This window comes from Haemaphysalis longicornis, unplaced genomic scaffold (assembly GCF_048455015.1).
Source record: "Haemaphysalis longicornis isolate Haplotype H1 unplaced genomic scaffold, Haemaphysalis longicornis Haplotype H1 scaffold_9, whole genome shotgun sequence".
Taxonomy (NCBI): domain Eukaryota; kingdom Metazoa; phylum Arthropoda; class Arachnida; order Ixodida; family Ixodidae; genus Haemaphysalis; species Haemaphysalis longicornis.
This window is the reverse complement of record NW_027526460.1, coordinates 5,845,908-5,867,376: the sequence shown is the minus strand read 5'-3', so window position 1 is coordinate 5,867,376 and position 21,469 is coordinate 5,845,908. Positions and strand designations below refer to the sequence as shown.

Sequence of the window (21,469 nt, the reverse complement as noted above, 5' to 3'; positions counted from 1 at the left end):
TGCGAATGACACCATCTTTGAACAGCGGATTCTTCCAGTCCTGGATTGGCTTGACTGGAGTAAAGGGCAACGCAACTATCCAAGCCAACCCAATCGCTTGGCTTAGCTTGGTCACCAAGTGTTTTTCGTTCCCGATATCGTTGTTTATGCAGACGTCCTGTCTATTTCATACAATTCAGCGTCTTACGTGACTAATGGGATCCAGTTCACAGCTGTTCTGACAATTACCGTGGAGCCTGTGGAGCCGCGTCAAGGTGTGTTACCGTCTACAGTCCAAAATCGACTCGCTGCCTACGACCTGTGATCTCTCCTCGTTCTTGAGCGCTGCAGTTGTTTTTCGCATCTGCTCGTGCCAATCATGTTTAGTAATTTTAAATTTTTTCGAAGCGTGTAGCAGGCGGCTCTGATTCAATGTATACTTGTTAAGCCTGTAATATGTGCACGCAGAACCATGAAATGCAGGTGCGATTGACCCACTTCTGGTCCTTAATCCCGCAGCCAGATTGTGCAGAATAACTTTTAAAATTCTAAATAGCAGGAGCTACTTGACGCGATGGCACGCAGACGTAGTTGAGCTGTCGTAACGCTTTTGGTTTGAAGAAGGTTGTGGCCTAAGCGCTCCTTCCAGATGGAACGACGAAGGCCGCTGAAATATCGTCTGGAGCCTCGTTCCCTGATAGCGTCAGTGCGGTAACCGAGAATATATAAATACAAAAGTATTCCCCTACTACTTAACTCCCGCGGCCACTCCAAGCAAACCCTGTGGTGGGTAATGACCGGGCTCGTGGGCGGAACTCTTCTGCTGCCTGAACTTGTCCCACGCAGGCTAAACAATGAGTTTTAGCGGCAGTTCCGCCGCGCAAAGGCGTGGCGCTATCTCCACGTCTAGTATGCTACGAAAGGCCGAAACTGCTCTTAAATCTCCAGAGAGAAAACTATTAGTTGCAGTAGGTTTACGGTGTCGGGGTGGCTGCAGGCTCCAGCCTGGCCTCGACTAGCGTAGCCCTGACCACGGACTACATGATTAACCAAGCATAAGCAAAGGATGTAGCCTAACCAGGTTCCTTCTGCACTGGCCGAAGAAGAGATTGTAACTTTGGATGAAGCGTCTGTACCAAAGGTTTTGTCCCGTCTGGGCAGAACACTGGAGGCCCGCTCCTCAACCCACCCTGTTATCTGATTTTGGTCGGTGAAGGAACAGCATCCCCAGGTGTTGAGCGATGCACAGTGGTGCTCCAGTGATGCCAGCGGTAGATCGAGGGCCGCAACGTCAACTTCCTCCTTGGAGAGCATCATGCTGCTCACTGTAAGAGGTTTAGCAAGGATGAAAACGTGCAAGTTAATCAAGTAGCGCAGTAATGGTCCCTGCTTTGAAGAGCCACAAACTGTCTGAAGAGTGGCCTGGCTTGTGCGGACGTATTTTCCAGACCGAGATGAACATGAGCATTGCAGACATCTGCCAGAACACGCGCATGGGGCGTGAATGTGCGCTCCTGGGAAACTACGAATCAGCCATAGTGTACTACCAAGGCGTCATACAGCAGATACACCGGCTTGTGCAGACCATCAATGGGGATCCCATGCGCAAGGAACGCTGGCAGCAGGTGAGCCACTTCCCCTGCAGCCCTCCCTGCTGGAGGAACCGCAGCCATTCTGTGGGGGGGAAGACGGGGGTGGGGGCTTCAGGCTGCTGCTTGTGATCACTGCCGCCTGCTTCATTTAGCATTTGGGCGGAATAGGGTTTATTAGTCCTTTCCTCTGTGATCCAGCAACAAATTTACTGTGCTTTTTTGTTAAAAAATACATAATAAAGCTGGCATTTCTCTTTAATTTCCTTTTCATTTTTTGTGATGTACAAGGGCATCACAAACGAAGCAGTCTAACTCTTTCGCTACCGCCGGAAAATTGACTAATTTTAGGGGTCCAAGAAAACATTTTTTTTCCTGCTAAAAAATTGATTAGGCACTAATTGCAGGAACACAAAATGCAGAATATTTAATGGCCTTTCCAATAACACCAGTTTTTTAAAGGTTTTTATATATCATAGTTGTAAAAAAAAATATCAAAATCAAAATTTTTGTCAAGTTGTCGAAAAAAATGATAAAAAAGGAGTTGTGTTTATCAAACCACCGGTAGTAGAAAAAAATTAGAATATACATTTTGTAGGGAAACATTTCAAAAACACGTCCTAGAAAAAATGTCGACTTGCGCGGAACAGTTTGTCAGATATAAAAACATGTTAGCATGCACGGTGCTTGTGTCATGCGGTGAAGCCCAACCTCCAATTCAAAATGTGCAATTTCGGGTGGTTTCCTGGAATAAACCTGGCGGTTTGTCATTATCAGAGGCACTAATTTGCCCCCACATAACGTAAAAACATCATGTCAATGGCTGACTTTTCATTTACAGCGAGCACAATATTTGGGACTAGCACGCGATGCGGAAAAAAACATGCATGAAGTTGAAAACGGAACGCCGTGGCTGATGCTTGTTGTCGTTCACGGTCAGTTATCTCTCAAAACATAAAGCTGAGCTTTATTATCATCTTCTTACTCGCAATTGTAGCCTTGCTCGCAAAAATGAGGTACGATGAGCTAGAATCGTGCCCTGCGATCTTTGGCCGAGTAGCAGTTGCACGATGAAAAAGATCAGCACAACGAGCCTCCTCTATTGCAGCGCTACCTAACATTTTTCAAATGAAATAGTACAAAAACTTCTCAGAGACTCCGTCCGAATAGACAGTTCAACTAAGCAGCAACATTAGACACCCGGATATACCCTCGCATGAAAACGAAGCTGGAAGGCGAACAGCTGGCAGTGTAAGGCCGGTTTGAAGCGCTGTCCTCGGCGGAACAGATATCTGGCGACTGGGTGTGATCTTTTGACTTGCATCTGAAGTTCTTATCGCAGAAATCAGGTTAGGGTGGGGGAAATCAGGAGCGCCGTGCTTTGTTGGAGGATCAGTCGCGGACGCTCCAGGCGCCATGGCAGGTAGCCTTGAAGTTGGGTAACTGCGTAGTGACGCTAAATGTGAATTTTGCGATGCAGAAACGAAACCAAAACTTTTGTAAACTGTTTGCGAATGGTCCTGGGGTAAGTAGAACTACCACAGTACTTAGAACAACGTGCGCAAAGGCAATAAAACTGCCTAAAATCATAAAGTAGCTTTGCAACCAGGCACTGCTTGACATTTTCAGACGACTTCTGGGATTATTACTGTCAGAGCGCGAACCGGATGATTGAAAATCGTTTGCTAGTTCCCCATTCACGCCCTGATAGCAAAAAACAACCGCTGGTGTAGAGTAATTACGAGTTGCACGCATTCTTCGTTGGTAGCAGTGATGCGCGATGACCACGCCCTTTTTCCACACCCAGGTGATTCAAAAGCGTGTCAAAAATCCCGTGTCCGTAGCAAAAATGAAAACAAAACTGATTTTGAAAGGCCATTTTCTGATCTAACTCCGAACAGCTTTACTTGTGCGAGAAATGCGTGGAACGCTATGAAAAGGCGCTCCCAAAAGTATCGATCAAATTGATCGATTTTGATAGGTGCGGTAGCGAAAGAGCTAAGCACTGATCTCGTGCTGATCAAACTGTGAACGGCTTCCATCGGGGAAAAGGTGTAGAAAGTATGAACTGTGAGGCAGCAAGCTTTGTTTTCACTCCGCTCCCACTAAAAACATCCCATTTTTGCAGCTACTTTTGTGTGTTCAACTAAAGCTGCCAGATATATTTGTTAAGTATACATGGCCCTTCTTTACTGTGCCTTCTTTTTTTTTTTGTAGAAATGCCTTATAGTGTCCTTGATAAACATGCACCAGAGTTGCTCCCAGTTGGTCCCAAAACCGGCACGGAGCGCAGTGCCCCACGACAGTGTGCACAGGCACGGAGCGATGATCAAGGACAAACAGAGAGGGTCTACCCAAGCTCCATCTCGTGGGCTGTGACAGCAACTCGTAAAAACGTTTGCAAGGACCAGTAAAGCAGTGTAATATAAAACAACGCTAAGCCAGCGATGATATATGGACACATGCAGCCTATATCCCTCACACATTCACGGCAACATACGTCATAGTCTCCAGTGGCTGTTTGGGATAATTCGGTCAAACCAAATGAATGCAAAGCTGCAATGATTACTCCTACTGGCTGGCCATGCAGCCTTCTTTGCAGAGCACGAAGTTCATATTCATTTGCAATCTCTGGCTGTCATTAGTGCCTCTTCTGAGCCCACCAGGTTGTCTGATGAACTTGCAGGCAACTCATCCTTGCCAGCAACAATATGCAGCCAATTCAGCCCCCACACGAGTGCGCCAGTTTGCTGTCACTGCAGCAGACGGCGTTGGAAGCTGCTTTTCCGACGTCTGCTATTCATCTTGGGATTGCACCCCGGTGCTCCGTCGACTCTCGGCGCATGACGGGGCAACCGATAATTGCCCCGCGACGGTGTGCGCCGGTTTATCGAGGATGGACAATGCACACCGGTGTGGTTTATCAAGGATGAAAATGTGCACTGGTGTGGTTTATCGAGGACATTATAGTTTTACTGATCCCTATACATGATTTGCGACTTCAGGTGTCACAAATACTTGTGTAAAAAAGTGCCTGGTGCAGCTGATTTTTTTGCTTTGAATTGAGTGCACATGGTTCCTGCAGCCCTATGGCGTTTAGACATTGCATCTTCATGCCCTGTCTAGTACGTGTTGCCTCTGCTCTAAGTCTAAACTTGCTTATCGGTGCATAGCATAAACAAGACACATTTATGAAGAACAGTGCTCAGGTTGTAGAATTTTTATTTTAGTTAAGGTCATAGCCTTTCTGTTTCCATTCCCATCAATTGTGTCCCCATGTCATTTGCCAGTTCTTTGTAAACCTGGGTTAGAGTAGGTGTGAAACAACGACTGCTCCACTAGCAGTGTGTGCTCGTTTCAAGGCGTGGTGGCAAAGACTTGACCCTGGTGGGCTGCTGCTGCTTGCAGATCCAGCAAGAGCTGGCCCAGGAGTATGAGTACGTGAAGGACATCCAGATTGTGCTCAATGGCTTCCGCTCTGACAACCACCTGGAGCGCATCCCGACGAGCCGCCTCAACTACGAGGACGAGGCCAGCCTGGACCCGGAAGCGTGGCTCGCGCCCCGGGATCCCGAAGTGTGGCCCGCGCCCAACCCTGTGGAGCACAAGTAAACTGCCGCCTCAGATCGGCTTGTCTCGGCACCATGTTTTCCAAAGCACAGGCAGGGCTGAATCATGGTACGGGGAAGAGTGGCATCTTTGTCACCAAGAGGGCCCCGAGGGCTCTGAGAAGTCACTTATGAAATGAAACTTGCCTTAGCTGCTGGCTTCTGTTTCTTACTTGCATGCATGAATGCATTGTCAGTGGCCACATGTCAGTTACTGTGACTACTTTAAACTTTGCTGGGTGGAGTAAAAGTCACCCTTGTAGTTGTCGGGCTAATGACTTATTGATGGATGATGAGGGCATGGAAGGAGGTTGTCCCCAGCTGAAGGCGGATAAGATGACAGCGGTGCGGCTGTGACGCAGGCCTGGCCCGTCCATCCGGCAAGTGAACCGAAGCCGGCGGGCGGACACCTCACGCACCTCCAGCAACCGCAGCACCTCGAGCGGAGGCAGCAAGGGCAGCGGAGGGGGCAACAGCACGGCCAGGCGTGGCGCTGATGCCACCAAGGCGTCCCGCAAGGATGAGGGCAAGCCCCGCAGCAAGGAGGCCACCAAGAAGGACGAGGCAGCGCCCAAGGACAAGGTGCGTGGCTCGGCTCAGTGAACTAGGGCATCGAGGGCAGCTCGAAAGTGGTTTTATGCTCTCACTCTGCCACCATTCGTGGCCATGCTAGGAAAAGTAATACATAGTCTTGTAGCCTGCCAGTGCAGCTGGCTGCATCTGTTAAGGGCGTGCCCTTGACGTTGTGCCCCCTGGTGCGCGTGCCTTTGCACCCAAAAATGGTTCGCCTGTGTGGTACTAAGCTGCCGGTGACGGCTGTAAGAGAAGAGAAAAAGCTTTCCTCCTTCTCCCCCAGGAGCAGCAGCCGGCGGAGGAGAAGAAGTTTGACTGTGCGGGCTACGACCATGAGCTGGTGGACATGCTGGAGCGGGACATCCTGCAGAAGAACCCCAACGTGCGCTGGGACGACATTGCCGACCTGCAGGAGGCCAAGAAGCTGCTCGAGGAGGCCGTCGTGCTGCCCATGTGGATGCCCGAGTTCTTCAAGGGCATCCGCCGCCCCTGGAAGGTGCCTTCCCTGCTCCTCCCCCTGGCGCTCTGCCCTGCGTAACGCTCATCTGGGGTTGCACTTGCCACTTGGCAGCAGCCGCAGCATGGGCAGCATTGGTAGCCATAGGAGAGAAGCCAGTCGGTGGCTGTGCATGCACCCGCGAGTGAGGAGGTGGTGAGTGGGCATCATCCAGGAAAGGGCGCCTGCTTCCTCCCAGGGCGTCCTCATGGTGGGGCCTCCGGGCACGGGGAAGACCATGTTGGCCAAGGCGGTCGCCACCGAGTGCAGCACCACCTTCTTCAACGTCTCCTCGTCCACGCTCACCTCCAAGTACCGGGGGGAGAGCGAGAAGCTCGTGCGCCTCCTCTTCGAGATGGTGAGGTTGGAGGGGGTCCCGTTGCTGCTGCATCGGCCGTACTTCAGACCACTACTGGTTGTGTATGCGGACAAGTTCCGGTGATTGCCCTTGCAGGGAACCCACTTTTCGTTATCCAGAGCACATGCAGGTGTAAGCGTCCACCTCCCCAGTATATTCACAGGGTCTACTCTTGTCAAGAAAAAACAAATAGAATTAGTGTTTTGCGTACATGTTGTATAATGATAGAATCACTGTAGACGCTCAGGTGCAAGTAATTAACTCTCTTGAAAGGTTTTGCTCGCCTAAATAAAGTTTGCTCCTCCTCCTCCATTCATACCCTGTGAAGTAAAATTGCAATGAAAGGCTGTATCCAAACTGCAGAATTAGGCCATGATGCGTGCCCAGCCCCAAGCAGGGATGGCATGCAGTGAAAACCCTGCGTTGCATAGTTACTATAATGTGAAACAGTTCCACTGCATCAGTGTGGCAGATACCAAACTGGACCAGTGGCAGTTGTTACAAGCAGTGTGTGGGGAAAGTAATATCGTACTGTCAGTACGCGTGCAGGTGAACGAGCAAGGACTCCAAGGAGCACAAAAGGCACGTTGTATCAAACGTCATCGCTGCTCACTGCTCAGTTTGGCGTTATGTTGCTGTCGGAGGTGTGTTGTTGATGTCTTGAGGGGCACAGGTTGAGATCTTGCTCAGCCACAAATCACAATCTGCTGCACCAACTTTTTCCCAACAGCGTGCTTGGTACTAGACAGGGCTTCCTCTGCAAAAATGTCCAGCTGGAGTAAAATTATGACCATTAGCAGTTTCTACCTGCTTGGTGAGTGTGTGGGCTTCTCTACAAAGCATGAGGGAGGTTAGAATGGGCTTTGCTTCATTTTTTGTGCTGGACGTCGGGCAGTTACCCTAATGAAGAAGAGGACGTTTCATGGTGCAGCGTTCGGTGAAAAGAGAAGGAAGACGAGGATGATCGGAAACGATGTGCACTCATAGCGATGTAATGTTAATAGAGTTATTATTTCTTTTACGGCAGCTTCGGACTCCTCTCTTCCACAGGCTTGGTGCTGTACCAAGTAAATGCTGGGTCATAGAAAAAACAAAAAGATGTGAACAGCTGTTTCGATTTTTTCACAAATTGTATTTCCGCCACATAAAGCTGGTGTTTTCAATTGGTGTAGTTAAATAAGCGCTGTCTATTCTCATCAGTTGAACTGAGGCAATGCAACAAGTAATGGCTGAGAAATTACCTTGATTTTTGGCTTAGCTTATTGCTTGTCACTGTAGTTAACGACATTTTTCTTGAAGATGTGGAAAGACAACAAACGAGCCTGTTCATGCAGACGGTGGTTATGAGTGAGCCATTCTTTACTCCACATGTACGAAATGTTCGTATGAGTGCCCAAGGTTGCTACAGGCAAACAGGGAACCCTGTTGTTGATTTCAGGCTCGATTCCACGCTCCGAGCACCATCTTCATCGATGAAATTGATTCCCTGTGCTCACGGAGGGGCTCCGACTCCGAGCACGAAGCCAGCCGTCGTGTCAAATCGGAGCTGCTCATCCAGATGGACGGTTCGTGGGCCTTCTTTCTAGTGAACACTTAAAGTGCAGCACGTCAATCTTGCTGAATGAACTGTTTGAGAGAGGCCATTGAAGGGATGAAGTGCCCAACAGAGTTGATGGTTTGGAGCTGGCTGCCACAAGCGGGGTTTGGACCTCAGTTGTAAGTTTGGTGTGTAGTCGATCTCCCACTTGATACTACTGTAGGATCTGTATAGGGCAACGTAAACAAGCTATTTGTAATAATCCACGCAGGGTGCCATGCAAGGTTGGCAGGAAGCTGAACCTTTGTTTATCCACAGCGTGCTTTAGTTCAAGCTGATCAGGCAACACTTCATTATAGAGTTTGTTTCATATTCACTGACTATGCTATTGTATCTGTACATAAATTGTCAGCTATGTGAAACTGTGGTTCCAGATCAAGCTGGAAAACGTCCAGGGAGGCAAAGGAGGAGGCTGTCGTCTAGGAAAATGCAAATATATTTAGATTATGTACAGGGAACCGTTCATCTATGCAACCATCTTGTCGCCTCTCCTAGTCGTCTTCGTCTTTTTCGTCTGCGTGCCTGCTGAGCTGGGTGCGAGCTTTTTCGTCTTCCGTGAAAGTTCCAACATCTTCCCGCCCAACAAGAGTTTGTTTGAGCGGTGATGTCGTTGGTCAATTTGCCGTTCGTGTCCAGCCGGTGTCCAATTTCGTTCTTTTTCCGTATCTTCGGTCTTCGCTTTCTTCTGCACTTTGCCTTTCTTTTAACCTTTGATCTGTGTTTTTTCACAATGGCTACGTCAAGGTATGAGTTAGAGGCATAACGTTTCTGGTAGTCAAGAATGCGCACTGACTTCAGGTGTAGTGTCAGTGATGTCTTGCATTTGCACCTAACACAATGTCCTCCAGGTTTCTTCCACAATGTACCACAACGTCCTCCAGGTTTCTTCAATTTCCGAATTCGTTTAGTGGCCTGAGTTATCGTCGACTTCATCGTGATCGCGGCAGCTTCCTTCTTTGATCTCTTTCCTGGAGATGTGCAGCATTTTACGAACCCCTTCGGCCGATGCGAAGGTGCTTGGTCGCCGTTGAGTGGTCCAAGTTATTACGAAGAGCGCGTTTAGGCAGTTCGTATCTTGTGGCACTTCCATCGTGTGGTTGTAGCTGATGCACTTGTGTCTCGGTTGTAGGGCTCCCTCAGTGGGCACTCCTTTCCCACTCCTTCCCACACTCTTCCGAATCCTGGTCACGCCTATCTCTTAGTGATGACTGTGCATTGTTTGCTGTAGTTGTCTCTACCTTAGTAAGTAGTCTGCCAGCATCCAGATTTTCATGTTCTCTTTTGTGAATGTCCTTCTGCATACAGTCTGCACCATACCTTGTGTCCACAGTGAAGGTCGCGAGAACGTCTGGTGCGCTGGATTCGCCGTTAATGCCTTCCGAAGCCGGACTGTCCTCGTCATCCATGACATCCTCTTTCGGTGCTGATGAAACCGATTTTGGTAGCTGGATGACTTGATTCTCTTCGTTCCGGATATAGTGAATGCAGTACCATGGCATATCCAGGTCTGACCGAAGGGGGCAAAGTTGTCTGGTGCATCTCTTGCGAATCCTCAAACAAGTCATTCAGAAAGGCGCATGAGGTTGCTGGTGCAAGTGAAGCAATCATGTTTGGAGATCCTTGGGGTCTAACAACGGTTATTGGAATTCCCATCGATGACGAAGCAATTTGTGGGTCAAGAGTTCCGTTATTCTCCCCGTGTCCCTTGCTTTCACTTGCACTCTTCGATTCATCTATTTGTCGCCGTTGCTTTCTGTCTTGATTTTCTAGAAATGACTCCTGAGGGGGGCCTCCGTTTCGTCCATTAAGTCTTCGTTGAAGTGAGTCAATTATTCTGTGAGCTTGTTCGACACACTCCAGAGCCTCCTTGTGTTGGCCGTCAATTGTGGTTCCGGAAGCCAGAGCTTCCAGCTTCTCACTGATTCTAGCAAGTCGGTCGGCGCTATGCTGGAGCCTGGCAGACGAAATGGCGGCCTCAACGTCCTTGGTTTGCTCGAGACTTGCCGTTATTTCGGTGATGAGCTGCCGGTTGAAGTTGAGAAGGCTTTTCTGAACTATCCGGAGCCGGTTCCGCTGTCTCGACGCCTCTTCCTCGCTTCGGGGTGAGCATGGCGGTCAAAGAATTGAATTCCGCTGCACGGCTCACTTCGTCGTGTCGCTGGACGTCTGGGGTTTCGGCACCATGTGGAAAACGTCCAGGGAGGCAAAGGAGGAGGCCGTCGTCTGGGAAGATGCAAATATATTTACATTACGTACAGGGAACCGTTCATCTATGCAGCCATCTTGTCGCCCCTCCTAGTCGTCTTCGTCTTTTTCGTCTGCGTGCCTGCTGAGCTGGGTGCGAGCTTCTTCATCTTCCGTGAAAGTTCCAACACTTGGCATCTAAAGTCGGGTTCTTGTTTAGGCCTGGTGATCTCAAAATTGTGATCTGGCTGAAATGGTGCTGCTGATTTTGGCAATGTAGGTAGGGTCTGTTGGCTAGATGGCTAGATGGTGGTGTTGGCTAGATGGTGGTGTTGAACCCTCAGATTACATTGTTTTAGGTTTACATTTGTTCTGGAATGTTTCTTCTTGGTCGCGGGTTCGATTCCCGGCTGCGGCGGCCACTTTTATGATGGAGGCGAAAAGCAAAAACGCCCGTGTGTACGAGATTTCGGCGCACATTAAAGATTCCCAGCTGGTCAAAATTTATCCGGAGCCCTCCACTACGGCGCGCTTCATCGCCTGTGTTGCGTCGGCGCGTTAAACCCTACAGTCGTCAATCTGGAATGTTTCTTTGTGTAATATTTTACTTATTAAAAACATTCTTTCTAAAGGTATTTTTTAAAGAATGTTCTTTCTTTCGTCATAAGCCCCATGTAGACTCACTTTATTTCAACTCGGATGTCTGAGGTCTTTTAGAGGTGTCAAAACCATTACGTGCAATTAAATTATGGCACTATGGGAGCACCATGGCCAAATGGCACTTTGCGAGCTCTGAAAACTGTTCTCGGATTGCCCTGTAGTTCATCAAGTTCAACATATGATTAGTCTGCTTTATTTTATTTATTTAGTACATACTGCAGGCCCAGTTTGGGCCCAAGCAGGAGGGGCAATACAGCACATACAATACACTCAAATAAACAGCACTTGCTTGCATTGGTACCTCTGCACGTGTTGCGTGGATACCAGGACACGTGGCTCAGGCTTCTGGCAACCAGGCTGCCCATGGCACAGTGCAGGAGAGTCTTCAAGTAACTCCTCCACTGGTTGATATCTCTGCCTCCTCACTCTGTCTCTCAGGCAACAGCTGGATGACGCTCGCTGGGCTAGGCCTTGCTGCTGCTGCCACTCCTTGAGGTTGAACTAACCTGGCCAAAGTTCGCATGAACGCTGCATTCACTCCCTGCATCGCGTTCAAATGGCATCACCCGATGGGCAATTTTCCGCCTTACTGCCCGTATTGCAACACTCCTACACCAGCAAGCCTGACACACATTATTTGGCACTGCTCTGCTCACCAGCGCGTCCGTACCGTCCAGCTGAATGCCTTGCCCAATTCAAATCAGATACCCCTACAACACTCAGCGACCCCGATTTTTCCACTGCGAGAGTGGCCTCGCAAAGGTAGTTTAGCCGTGGTCTACCATCCCCACGAGTGACCACCTCCCCCTTTCTCTTTTCCTCCATCTCCCCCATGCAACCCCTGGGCCCTCCTAGTGTCAATAAGAGACTTTCACTCTCTCACTCACCCGCCGCGGTGGCTCAGTGGCTAAGGCGTTGCGCTGCTGAGCACGAGGTCGCGGGTTCGATTCCCGGCCGCGGCGGCCGCTTTTCTGATGGAGGCGAAAAGCAAAAACGCCCGTGTGTACGAGATTTCGGTGCACGATAAAGATCCCCAGGTGGTCAAAATTAATCCGGAGCCCTCCACTACGGCGCGCCTCATCGCCTGCGTTGCGTCGGCGCGTTAAACCCCACAATCAATCATCATCATCATCACTCTCTCACTCGCCCTTTTAAAGGATGTTTTCTCTCGTCTTAAGCCAATCTAGGTTCAGTTTATTTCCATTCAGCTGCCTGGACAGATCTTTCAGTGATTTCGAAACCACCACTTGCGATTAAAAGATTACAGTTATATAGTACACTACAGTGACTATGTTTGAGGCAAATCTATTTCCCCTCATATTTGCTCTTTAAACAGGGAGCCTAGATATAGCGAATAAACAGATGCGGTTTGGTCATATTTTTTTGTCCTGCCGACTTCGTTGTAGCTGCCCTTTGCAGTATGACTTTTGCTCGATGCCCATGTTTGTGCGTGGTGCCTACTGAAGCTGTAACATCATCGTCCTCAACCTGTGACCCAGGGATCACCAACAACGAGGACCCAACGAAAGTGGTGATGGTGCTTGCGGCGACCAACTTTCCCTGGGATATTGACGAGGCGCTCCGGAGGCGTTTGGAGAAGCGCATCTACATTCCCCTGCCAAACAGTGTGAGGCCGGGCCAGTCATTGCAGGGAACGCAGTACTATCAATATTTTGGGGGGGGAGGGGGGGAGGCAGCAATTGAACGGTGACTCGCCTAAGAGAGCTAGGCGTACTATAGTGGCAGTTTGGTTAACTGCACCTGGTCTGCTGCTGTTCTCCATAAACTTTGAGCAATGTCATTGCATTCAAGGAAGATTCTTTTATTTTAGAAAAATTTTATATAGCTTGTTATGAATGCATGAAGGTTGTTAAAGCTTTCCTATGGTGTGCCCATAACACTGCAGCTGATGAAAATCCTAGTTCTACCCTGGGGTCATGCTTGCTCTTACCTTCTGTGGAGCCCCTACAAGAAACCTACGCTGCCTGTCTGACCTTTGGTTCTATTGTTTTTAGTCCTGAAACCTCCGACACTTGTGTGAACTAAAATTTGAGCTTCCCACTTTTTAAAAGAGGTCCAAGCTTGTTCAGTAGTACGGGACTAATTCAGTAAATGGGAAGCCAAACTTTGGTAAAATCTGCCATGTTTCACTTCTATTTTCTTCACTTGCATGGAAATGCTTCAGGAAATGGAAATCGTTGCTTTTGCATGCAGGTGTGGGCTAAGAAAGCGTTTTCATGCTGTATAGTGCAGACACCTTTGGGGCGTGAACTGGCATGCAACATGGCTTGCAAATGATAAAGTCACCAGCTGCAATTTATGTACTCGCATAAGATTTGACAAATTGCAGGCACATGTTATTGATTGTATTTGTGTGGGCCTTATGCATTTTGCCGTTAAATGGGAACTGAAATTTCCCTGAACTCTCTGCAAATGGGAACAGAAGTAAAGAAATTTCTACTATTATTATTTTGTTCAGTATAAATGGGATTCACTGTACCAACACCCAAGTCTGGCAGCGCAAATAATAACAAAAATGAATTCATTGAAAATGGCAGAGGTGAAGATAATCTACAAGGAAGTACTGTATCAGATAACTAGGAGTGATGCTAGGAACCGAACTGTTTAATGAGCCACATGTTTTCGTTTTCTCCCCCTCGAGGTGGGGGCAGGGAAGCGCTGCTCAAGATCAACCTCAAAGACGTCGAGGTTTGCCCGGAGCTCGACATCAATGACATTGCGGAAAGGCTGGATGGCTATTCGGGAGCCGACATCACAAATGTCTGCAGGTCGGTGGGATCGCTTGTAATTGTGCGTGTGGCCCTTAACACGTGCTTACTGTTTGAGTTTCTTTTTTTAATCTCTGTGGTCCCGGGCACAAAGTCCCGGTGCTGTTGAACACAAAGCACCGGCTGCAAAACCCAGCGTTGTCAGCCTGGCTGCTGCTTCTGCAGGGGTCCGTACGCACCGAAACAGAGGCGGTAGGGGGATTGAGGATGCTGGCGTACTTGGAACATTTACCTCGTTCCCATTTTGTTTTGTTTTTCAGCCACTTCGAAAAATCCCATTCTGCCACTTCACTATCCTCGTCCTTGAAATAGTACTGAAGCCTAGTCTGCTAGATTTGTGTGAAATTCGTGTACACCCAAACTGTTTCCCCTGTGCTGCCTTTGACTTGTCGATGCTGGCTTGTCCGTCATCTTTGAGTTGTACCAGCTGAAGAAGCAGCAGCCAGGTGTGAACAAGTTCGGTGTGTGCACGTTGATGATTTGTGTAGCCAACGAAGAGCGGAAACCTTGGATGAGGTCATGGATGCCTCTCCAAGCACATCTGCCCCTGAAACACAACAGGTCGTGGTAAATCAAACAAATTGAAGTCACCCAAGATCATTACTCCGAGAACTAACTCGGCGAACTAGGTAAACTATTCGAAGGGCCCCAGAAACACAACTTCACTATTGACTTTTTTAATGAAAAAAGAACATCTCATGATCTGTATTTCATTTCTCGGTATTTATGGCTGCTAAAAGTATTATCCAGTAGAATTGTGGGGGGCTGTTAAAAAACCTTGACTATTTATATGATATACTCTCAAATCACAAATCAAAAATACTGTGCCTCCAAGAAACACCTACGCCCATCTCAGACAAACTTTTTACACAATACACTATATTTCGTAAAGACAGACTGAACTACCGCCAGCCGTCTGGTTGCATGGCAATAATAGTACCAAAATCTGTTGCTTGTCAACACCTGCAGCTACAAACCTCACTTGAAGCAGTTGCTGTTAGAGCAATCATTTTTGATAATAACAGTGTGTTCTCCTTATATTTCACCGGACTATCGCCTATCCAGCGTCGAATTCAAAGACCTCATCAATGAGCTACCTGAACCCTACCTAATAACTAGGGATTTCGATGCCCACAACCCTATCTGGGGATCTGCGCAAGCTGATGCGCGCGAGCGGCTTATTGAAAAGTTCATCACATCATCCGGAAGTTGCATCTTTAATAAGAAACATCCAACATACTACAACACGGCCCACAACACATATTCTGCAATAGACCTGGCAATTGGCTCCGCAATTTTACTGCCCACCTGTGAGTTGAAAGTAATTAACAACCCCTATGGCAGCGATCATTTCCCCAGGAAACTACTAGCTACTATAAGCAATAACTCCCAAGACACCAACTCACTTCGAACGTTTAAACAACATGCAGCTGACTGGAAAACATTCAAAGAACTTTCCAGACTAACCCTTTCGCTAATAAGTCACTTAGATGTTGAAGAAGCAAGTTCACTTATTACAGTCCATATTCTTGACTTTGCTCAAAAAAGCATTCCAGAGACCACTCCTACAACCCTCCCCAAACCTAGGCCATGGTGGAATGAGGAGTGCAAGCGTGCACGTTCCGAACAGAATAAAGCATGGGCACTCTTACGCCGCTATCTTACGGCAGACAACCTGCTGAAGTGTAAATGGGCAAAAGCCAAAGGAAAGCGGACACGGCGCTTAGCAAAAACACCCGCTGCGGTGGCCCAGTGGCTAAGGCGTTGTGCTGCTGAGCACGAGAACGCGGGTTCGATTCCCGGCCGCGGCGGCCGTTTTTCTGATGGAGGTGAAAAGCAAAAACACCCGTGTGTACGAGATTTCGGTGCATGGTAAAGGTCCCCAGGTAATCAAAAATTAATCCGGAGCCCTCCACTACGGCGCACCTCATCGCCTGCGTTGTGTCAACCCTACAATCAATCAAGCTTAGCAAAAAACGAAAGTTGGGCAAGGTTTATATCGTCTATCAACTCTTACACAGACTCTTGCAAATTATGGACTAGAATAAAGAAACTAAAAGGCTACAAGACCAACCCTACTCCCCTTGTAAGTAGTGTGGGCAAGTAACACAATAAAAGACCAAGCAGACGCTCTTGGCAAACATTTGGTACACGCATTCAATTCCACCCATTATACGCAAACATTTTTACAGCACAAGAAAGCAGCTGAGCACCAGCCCCTTTGTGTGAACCAACGCTCAAATGAGGGATACAATGCCCCATTTACGATGCCCAAACTTATTACTGCACTGTCCACATGTGGTAAGAGCCCCTGGAGCTGACAGAATCAGCTATGAGATGATCAGGCACTTACACAGTGGCACACTTTACACAATACTTTCTCTCTTTAACAAAATATGGCAGAAAGGCCGCTTTCCAAGAGCATGGAAAGAGGCAATCGTTGTACCTCTTCTAAAAGAAGGGAGAGAACCCTGTTTCTCTGCTAGTTACAGGCCTATTGCCCTGACCAGCTGTTTATGTAAGCTTTTTGAAAAAGTGATAAACCGAAGACTTTTTTACTTTCTGGAGTTTTATGGTGTTCTAGACAAAAATGAGGCAGGGTTTAGGGCTGGGAGATCAACTACAGATAATCTGGTTGTGTTTGAATCATATGTTAAAGATGCTTTTGTCCATAAACAGCACTGCTTCTCTGTGTTCTTTGATATGGAGAAAGCCTACAATAGAACGTGGCGATATGGTATTCTATTGGACTTGCAGTCGTTTGGCCTTAGTGGCAATATCCTCAATGTCATTAAAGACTATTCGTCTCATCGCACATTTCGTGTCCGTGTGGGGACTGCCCTGTCTAGAATATTTGTTCAAGAAAATGGCGTACACCAGGGAGGAGTGCTGAGCTGTGCACTGTTCATTGTTAAAATGAGTTCTCTTAAAACTGTGCTGCCTCGAACTGTTTCATACTCTGGCTACGTTGACGATATCCAAGTTAGCTTTAAATCCTGTAATCTATCGATATGTGAACGTCAAATCCAAATAAGTGTCAATAGGCTGGTTACATGGGCTGAACAAAATGGGTTTCAGTTTAACGCTGATAAAAGTGCTGTTGTCTTCTCTAGGATACGCGGTGTTCAACCTCTTCCTTGTACCACATTAGAAGGTCAGCCCATACCAGTGAAAAAGGAACACAGGTTTCTAGGTATTTTGCTCGACCACAAGCTCACATTCATACCACACATTAAATTACTAAAAGTAAAATGCCTGAAAACAATGAACATTTTAAAGGTACTATCTCATCAGTCCTGGGGAACGGATACAAAATGTCTGCTGGCACTTGTTGTTAGGTCAAGAATAGATTAAGCCTGCATTTTATACCAGTCTGCAACCAAAACAGCACTCAAAATGTTGGACCCAGTATACAACTTGGGGCTTTGCTTACCAGTCTGCAACCTAAATAGCACTCAAAATGTTGGACCCAGTATACAACTTGGGGCTTCACTTGGCCACAGGTGCATATCGAACAAGTCCTATTCCATCCCTTCATGTCGAATCAAATCAGTGGTCTCTAGGGTACCAGCGCGCCTACACTGCTCTGATGTATGCCGCAAAGGTCACTTCTCTGAAGGAACACCCTCTGAATACCATAATGAAAAAATAACACTACTGATCATCTCTTTGAAAACCGACCATCCATAGCTCCACCTTTTCCGCTGGCAGTGTCACACCTTGTCAGCGAGTTCCAAGTTCCTCTTACTGATGTCTACTGTACTTCAATTTCTGATTTGGTCGCTCCGTGGGCCACTTTCCCAATTCACTGTGACATGTCCTTTAGAGAAATACAAAAGAAAAATGTACCAAACTTTGTCATCACTCAGCATTTCCTGTTCCTCCGTGACAAATACAAGGCAGCTGGATTTTACACAGATGCTTCAAAAACTACCACAGCCATATCTTGTGCTGCAAATGGCCCCCTACTTAAAATGTCCAAAACAATGAACAGGAACACAAGTATACCCGCCGCGGTGGCTTAGTGGCTAAGGCATTGCGCTGCTGAGCACGAGGTCGCGGGTTCGATTCCTGGCTGTGGCGGCCGCTTTTCTGATGGAGGCGAAAAGCAAAAACGCCCGTGTGTACGAGATTTCGGCACACGTTAAAGATCCCCAGGTGGTCAAAATTAATCCGGAGCCCTCCACTACGGCGCGCCTCATCGCCTGCGTTGCGTCGGCGCGTTAAAACCTACAATCAAATCAATCAGGAACACAAGTATATTCACTGCAGAGGCGTACGGTATTCTACTGGCTTTGAACCACATTCTTCAAAACAAAGTTAAGAACTCGGTTATACACACGGACTCTCTGAGTGTCGTCTCAAATCTTTCATCTCGGAAGGTCACTAGAAACCCTACTTTTAATTGTGTTTTAAGAGCTCTCTACTCGGCTTATGGCCTGAAACTCGTCACAGTCTGCTGGGTTCCTGGCCACTGCGGCATTGCTGGAAATGAAGCTGCTGACCGTAGTGCTGCAGCTGCCGCCCTTCGAAGCAGCATAGACATAAACAAGGTCCCATATCAAGATCTGAAACCTTTTGTAAAAAGGAAGCTGTGGGACCACTGGCAGCAACAATGGGACAGAGAAGTAGAGAATAAACTACATATCGTTAAACCCAAAATAGAAAAGCCTCCTGCTGAAAAACATGACAGGTTTGTAGATGTAGCATTATGCAGATTGGCCACACACACATCACACACTCGTACCTTCTAACAAACACAAACAAGCCACAGTGCCATCGATGTGGGGGTCAGCTTTCTGTCCTTCATATGCTTATTGAGTGTTAAATGTGCAACATTGAAAGGAAACGTCATTCTAATGAAGCTTACACATATAACATTCCCTTGCACCCTACATTATTTTTATCAGACCATCCAATGTTCTCTTACAAAAGAGTTTTTAGTTACCTAGCAGATGTAACTTTTTGAAATACATATCATGTAGCCCATAACTTCACCTGTGTTCATTATGTGTTTTAAAACGGTGGTGGAACCTGAGGCTTTACACCTTCGGTGCTTGCACTCACTGTTTTAATATGACCCTATACACCATTTCTCTTAGTGTACTCGCTATGCTTTAATTATGGCCCTATACGCCAACCCCCTGAGTAAAGTTTAATGCCTCCTTTACAAATCCTTCCCATCTCTTTCACCATTGTCATGGCGCTTTTTGCCTTTGTCGGCCTTGCGCCATTAAGCGCGAAATCTTCATCAGCCAACGAGGAGGAGAAGCCTTGTTGTTGGGTGTTTTCGTGTATGGCATCATTGGGGCCATGCTTCGTGATGGGGCAGCGTGTGATGTGGGCGGTCCCGTTCCCACAGGGATGCCTCCATGATGGCCATGAGGCGCCGGATCCATGGCCTCACGCCCGAGGAGATCCGCAACCTGAACAAGGAAGAGCTGGAGCTCCCCGTAAGCCGGGATGACTTTGAAGAAGCCATACGCAAGATCAACAAGTCTGTCAGCAGGGAAGACCTGGAGAAGTACGAGAGGTGGATGTCCGAGTTTGGCTCGACGTAACTGCTGGCCCCGGTTGGTGTGCCCGGAGCAATATGCTGGCTTGAGCTGGGTTTGGAGTGTCCAGGCTCGAACCAGCACCACCTCTTTTTGCCCATGTTAGCGGATTACTTTTCACCAGGTATGGGACTTGCTGTAAGAAATCTTGGTTAAAAATAACTCTCTCAATTCTCACTTCTCTAGTGCTACCATGTGGTTTCGTGTTTATATGAGGCAAATCCTGGCTGCTGATCTTTCGAAAACCCTCAAAAAGAATTGGGCTTAGTAAGTGGCTGTAAAAATTGTGCCGCATGATTAAGCTATGATGACACAAAAACCACAGTTCTTACTTTGAAAGGTGGCTGATTTACGCGCAATGCTGGATAGCATTTCACACTACGAGGTGGTATCGAAAATTTTCGAGTCTAGCCCTGTTTTCAGGGAAGGGCTTGATTTGACCGTCGTATGCACACTGTCAGCTTGCACGGCAACACAGTGTTCCCTGCTGTTCTGTCATTGCTGGAACATTTCTTATCTTAAAATCACACAGCTTGTTAAAACAGCACGTGAAGGTTATGTGGATCAACCCTTGCAACACATCGACAGTGGCAATAACGTTGTAAGCTGTTGTTCAACGACCTTGACGCACCACATTTTTCCAGTTTCACGAAGACATTTCTCTGTTCTAAGCAGGTGTGCATGATGAAATCAGACGTGGCAACGCATGCGGTATCTTTTGGCACACTGATGTGTAAAGCTCAGTGCTTCCTTTGGCTGTGTGTGCAGCCGTGTGCTTCTCTCTGTTGGCATGACACAAAAGCTGTTTCGAAACTCTTTTGATACAACCTCGTATGTGGATGGGCGAAGCTGCGAAATAGGCAGGCCGAAACTTTTGATTATACTATAGTGATACAATTGCTCATCGTACCTGCTGTGCGATTGGTTACTGTGCTCTGATTGAACAGTTGCTTGCCTGAGTAGTTACTGCAAGGGCAAATATGTTGTGCAGATCACCACCTCCTGGGAGCTGTTTCTTAGAAAAGTTATTGAAACAAATCAGCATCTTTTTATCTGTCACGTAACAAATTTCGCGGGAACCAACTTTTTACCTAGCACACATTTCCACGGGGTCCAATTGTTTTTGCACACTTTTACACACTAGTGAAACATTGGGAGCGCTGCAGTGCAAGTTCACACCTTGACAAGTTATTAGCTTGATCCATTACTGCAAGGATGGGAATGGTAGCATTTTTATTAACTTTGGGACAGAACGGTGGCATTGGGGCTGACACGAGAGCTCACAGGGGCAGTCGGGGCTTGGATCCTGCACTGCTATTGGAGACCTGCTCAAGTACAGCTCCCAGTTTATTCTTGCACTTCCCGACTGTTTCTTGAGCGCCACGTACTGTTAATAACCTGTGATATTTTCCCTAATGCAACACTTTATCGGGGCACTCTGCTGGCAGAATAGCTTTCCTGATAGTGTGAATAAATGCCATCTACTGACCCCTTGTGTGCATTGTCTTTCCTTACGTACACTGCCTGTACTTCTGCCTTGTTCAAAGCTTGTGATAACAGGGCAGATTGTGATTGATTGGCGTGTGAGTGATTGATTGGGGCACTTTTAAAATTATCCCATCGTCTGCCCTGCTCTTCGCATCTGGGGTAAGGAATTTCTTATGTGGCAGTGTGCTGAAGATTCCAACAGTTCTACGGGATTTTTAACGGTAAGCATAGGCTTTAACGAATTCGCGATGGGACAGCACATGGTCTCATCGTGAATAGGACAGGACAAAATAGTCTCCAAAAAATTCTGATGGGAGGTGGGATTCACGGACTCCATAGGTAAACGGGTCTGTCAATGCAGCGGGCCGCCCATAACACAACAGTTCTGAAAGTATCAAGAAGGTTCGAATAAGCTGCCAAGGGCAGCTTGTCCATTGTATCTTTACTTGAATTGTCTAAACAAGTTGCCATATTTTTGAACAATTTTTTTTATGAATCATAGCTCCACATCCTAATAAATTAAGAACTACATTGGCATTACTGAAAGCGTCTTTTTTTTTCTTTACATAGGTAAATTTTATCGCAAAGTTAAA

General features: G+C 47.4%; 1 protein-coding gene across 2 annotated transcripts; it reads left to right on the top strand.

Annotated features, from left to right (window-relative positions):
- Window positions 1–21: 21 nt before the first annotated feature.
- On the top strand, window positions 22–20,877 carry Kat60 (katanin p60). Of its 2 annotated transcripts, none has more exons than XM_077685291.1 (10): window positions 22–254; window positions 1,428–1,604; window positions 4,977–5,176; window positions 5,539–5,758; window positions 6,033–6,245; window positions 6,445–6,603; window positions 8,042–8,168; window positions 12,544–12,669; window positions 13,707–13,833; window positions 19,196–20,877. In XM_077685291.1, the coding sequence occupies exons 2-10, from the start codon at window positions 1,434–1,436 to the stop codon at window positions 19,392–19,394; spliced, it is 1,542 nt and encodes a 513-aa protein (XP_077541417.1). In that variant the 5' UTR covers window positions 22–254; window positions 1,428–1,433; the 3' UTR covers window positions 19,395–20,877. The 2 variants fall into 2 exon arrangements, with proteins under 2 accessions (XP_077541417.1, XP_077541416.1); XM_077685290.1 differs by lacking the exon at window positions 22–254 and adding an exon at window positions 286–462.
- The last annotated feature ends 592 nt before the right edge of the window (window positions 20,878–21,469 follow it).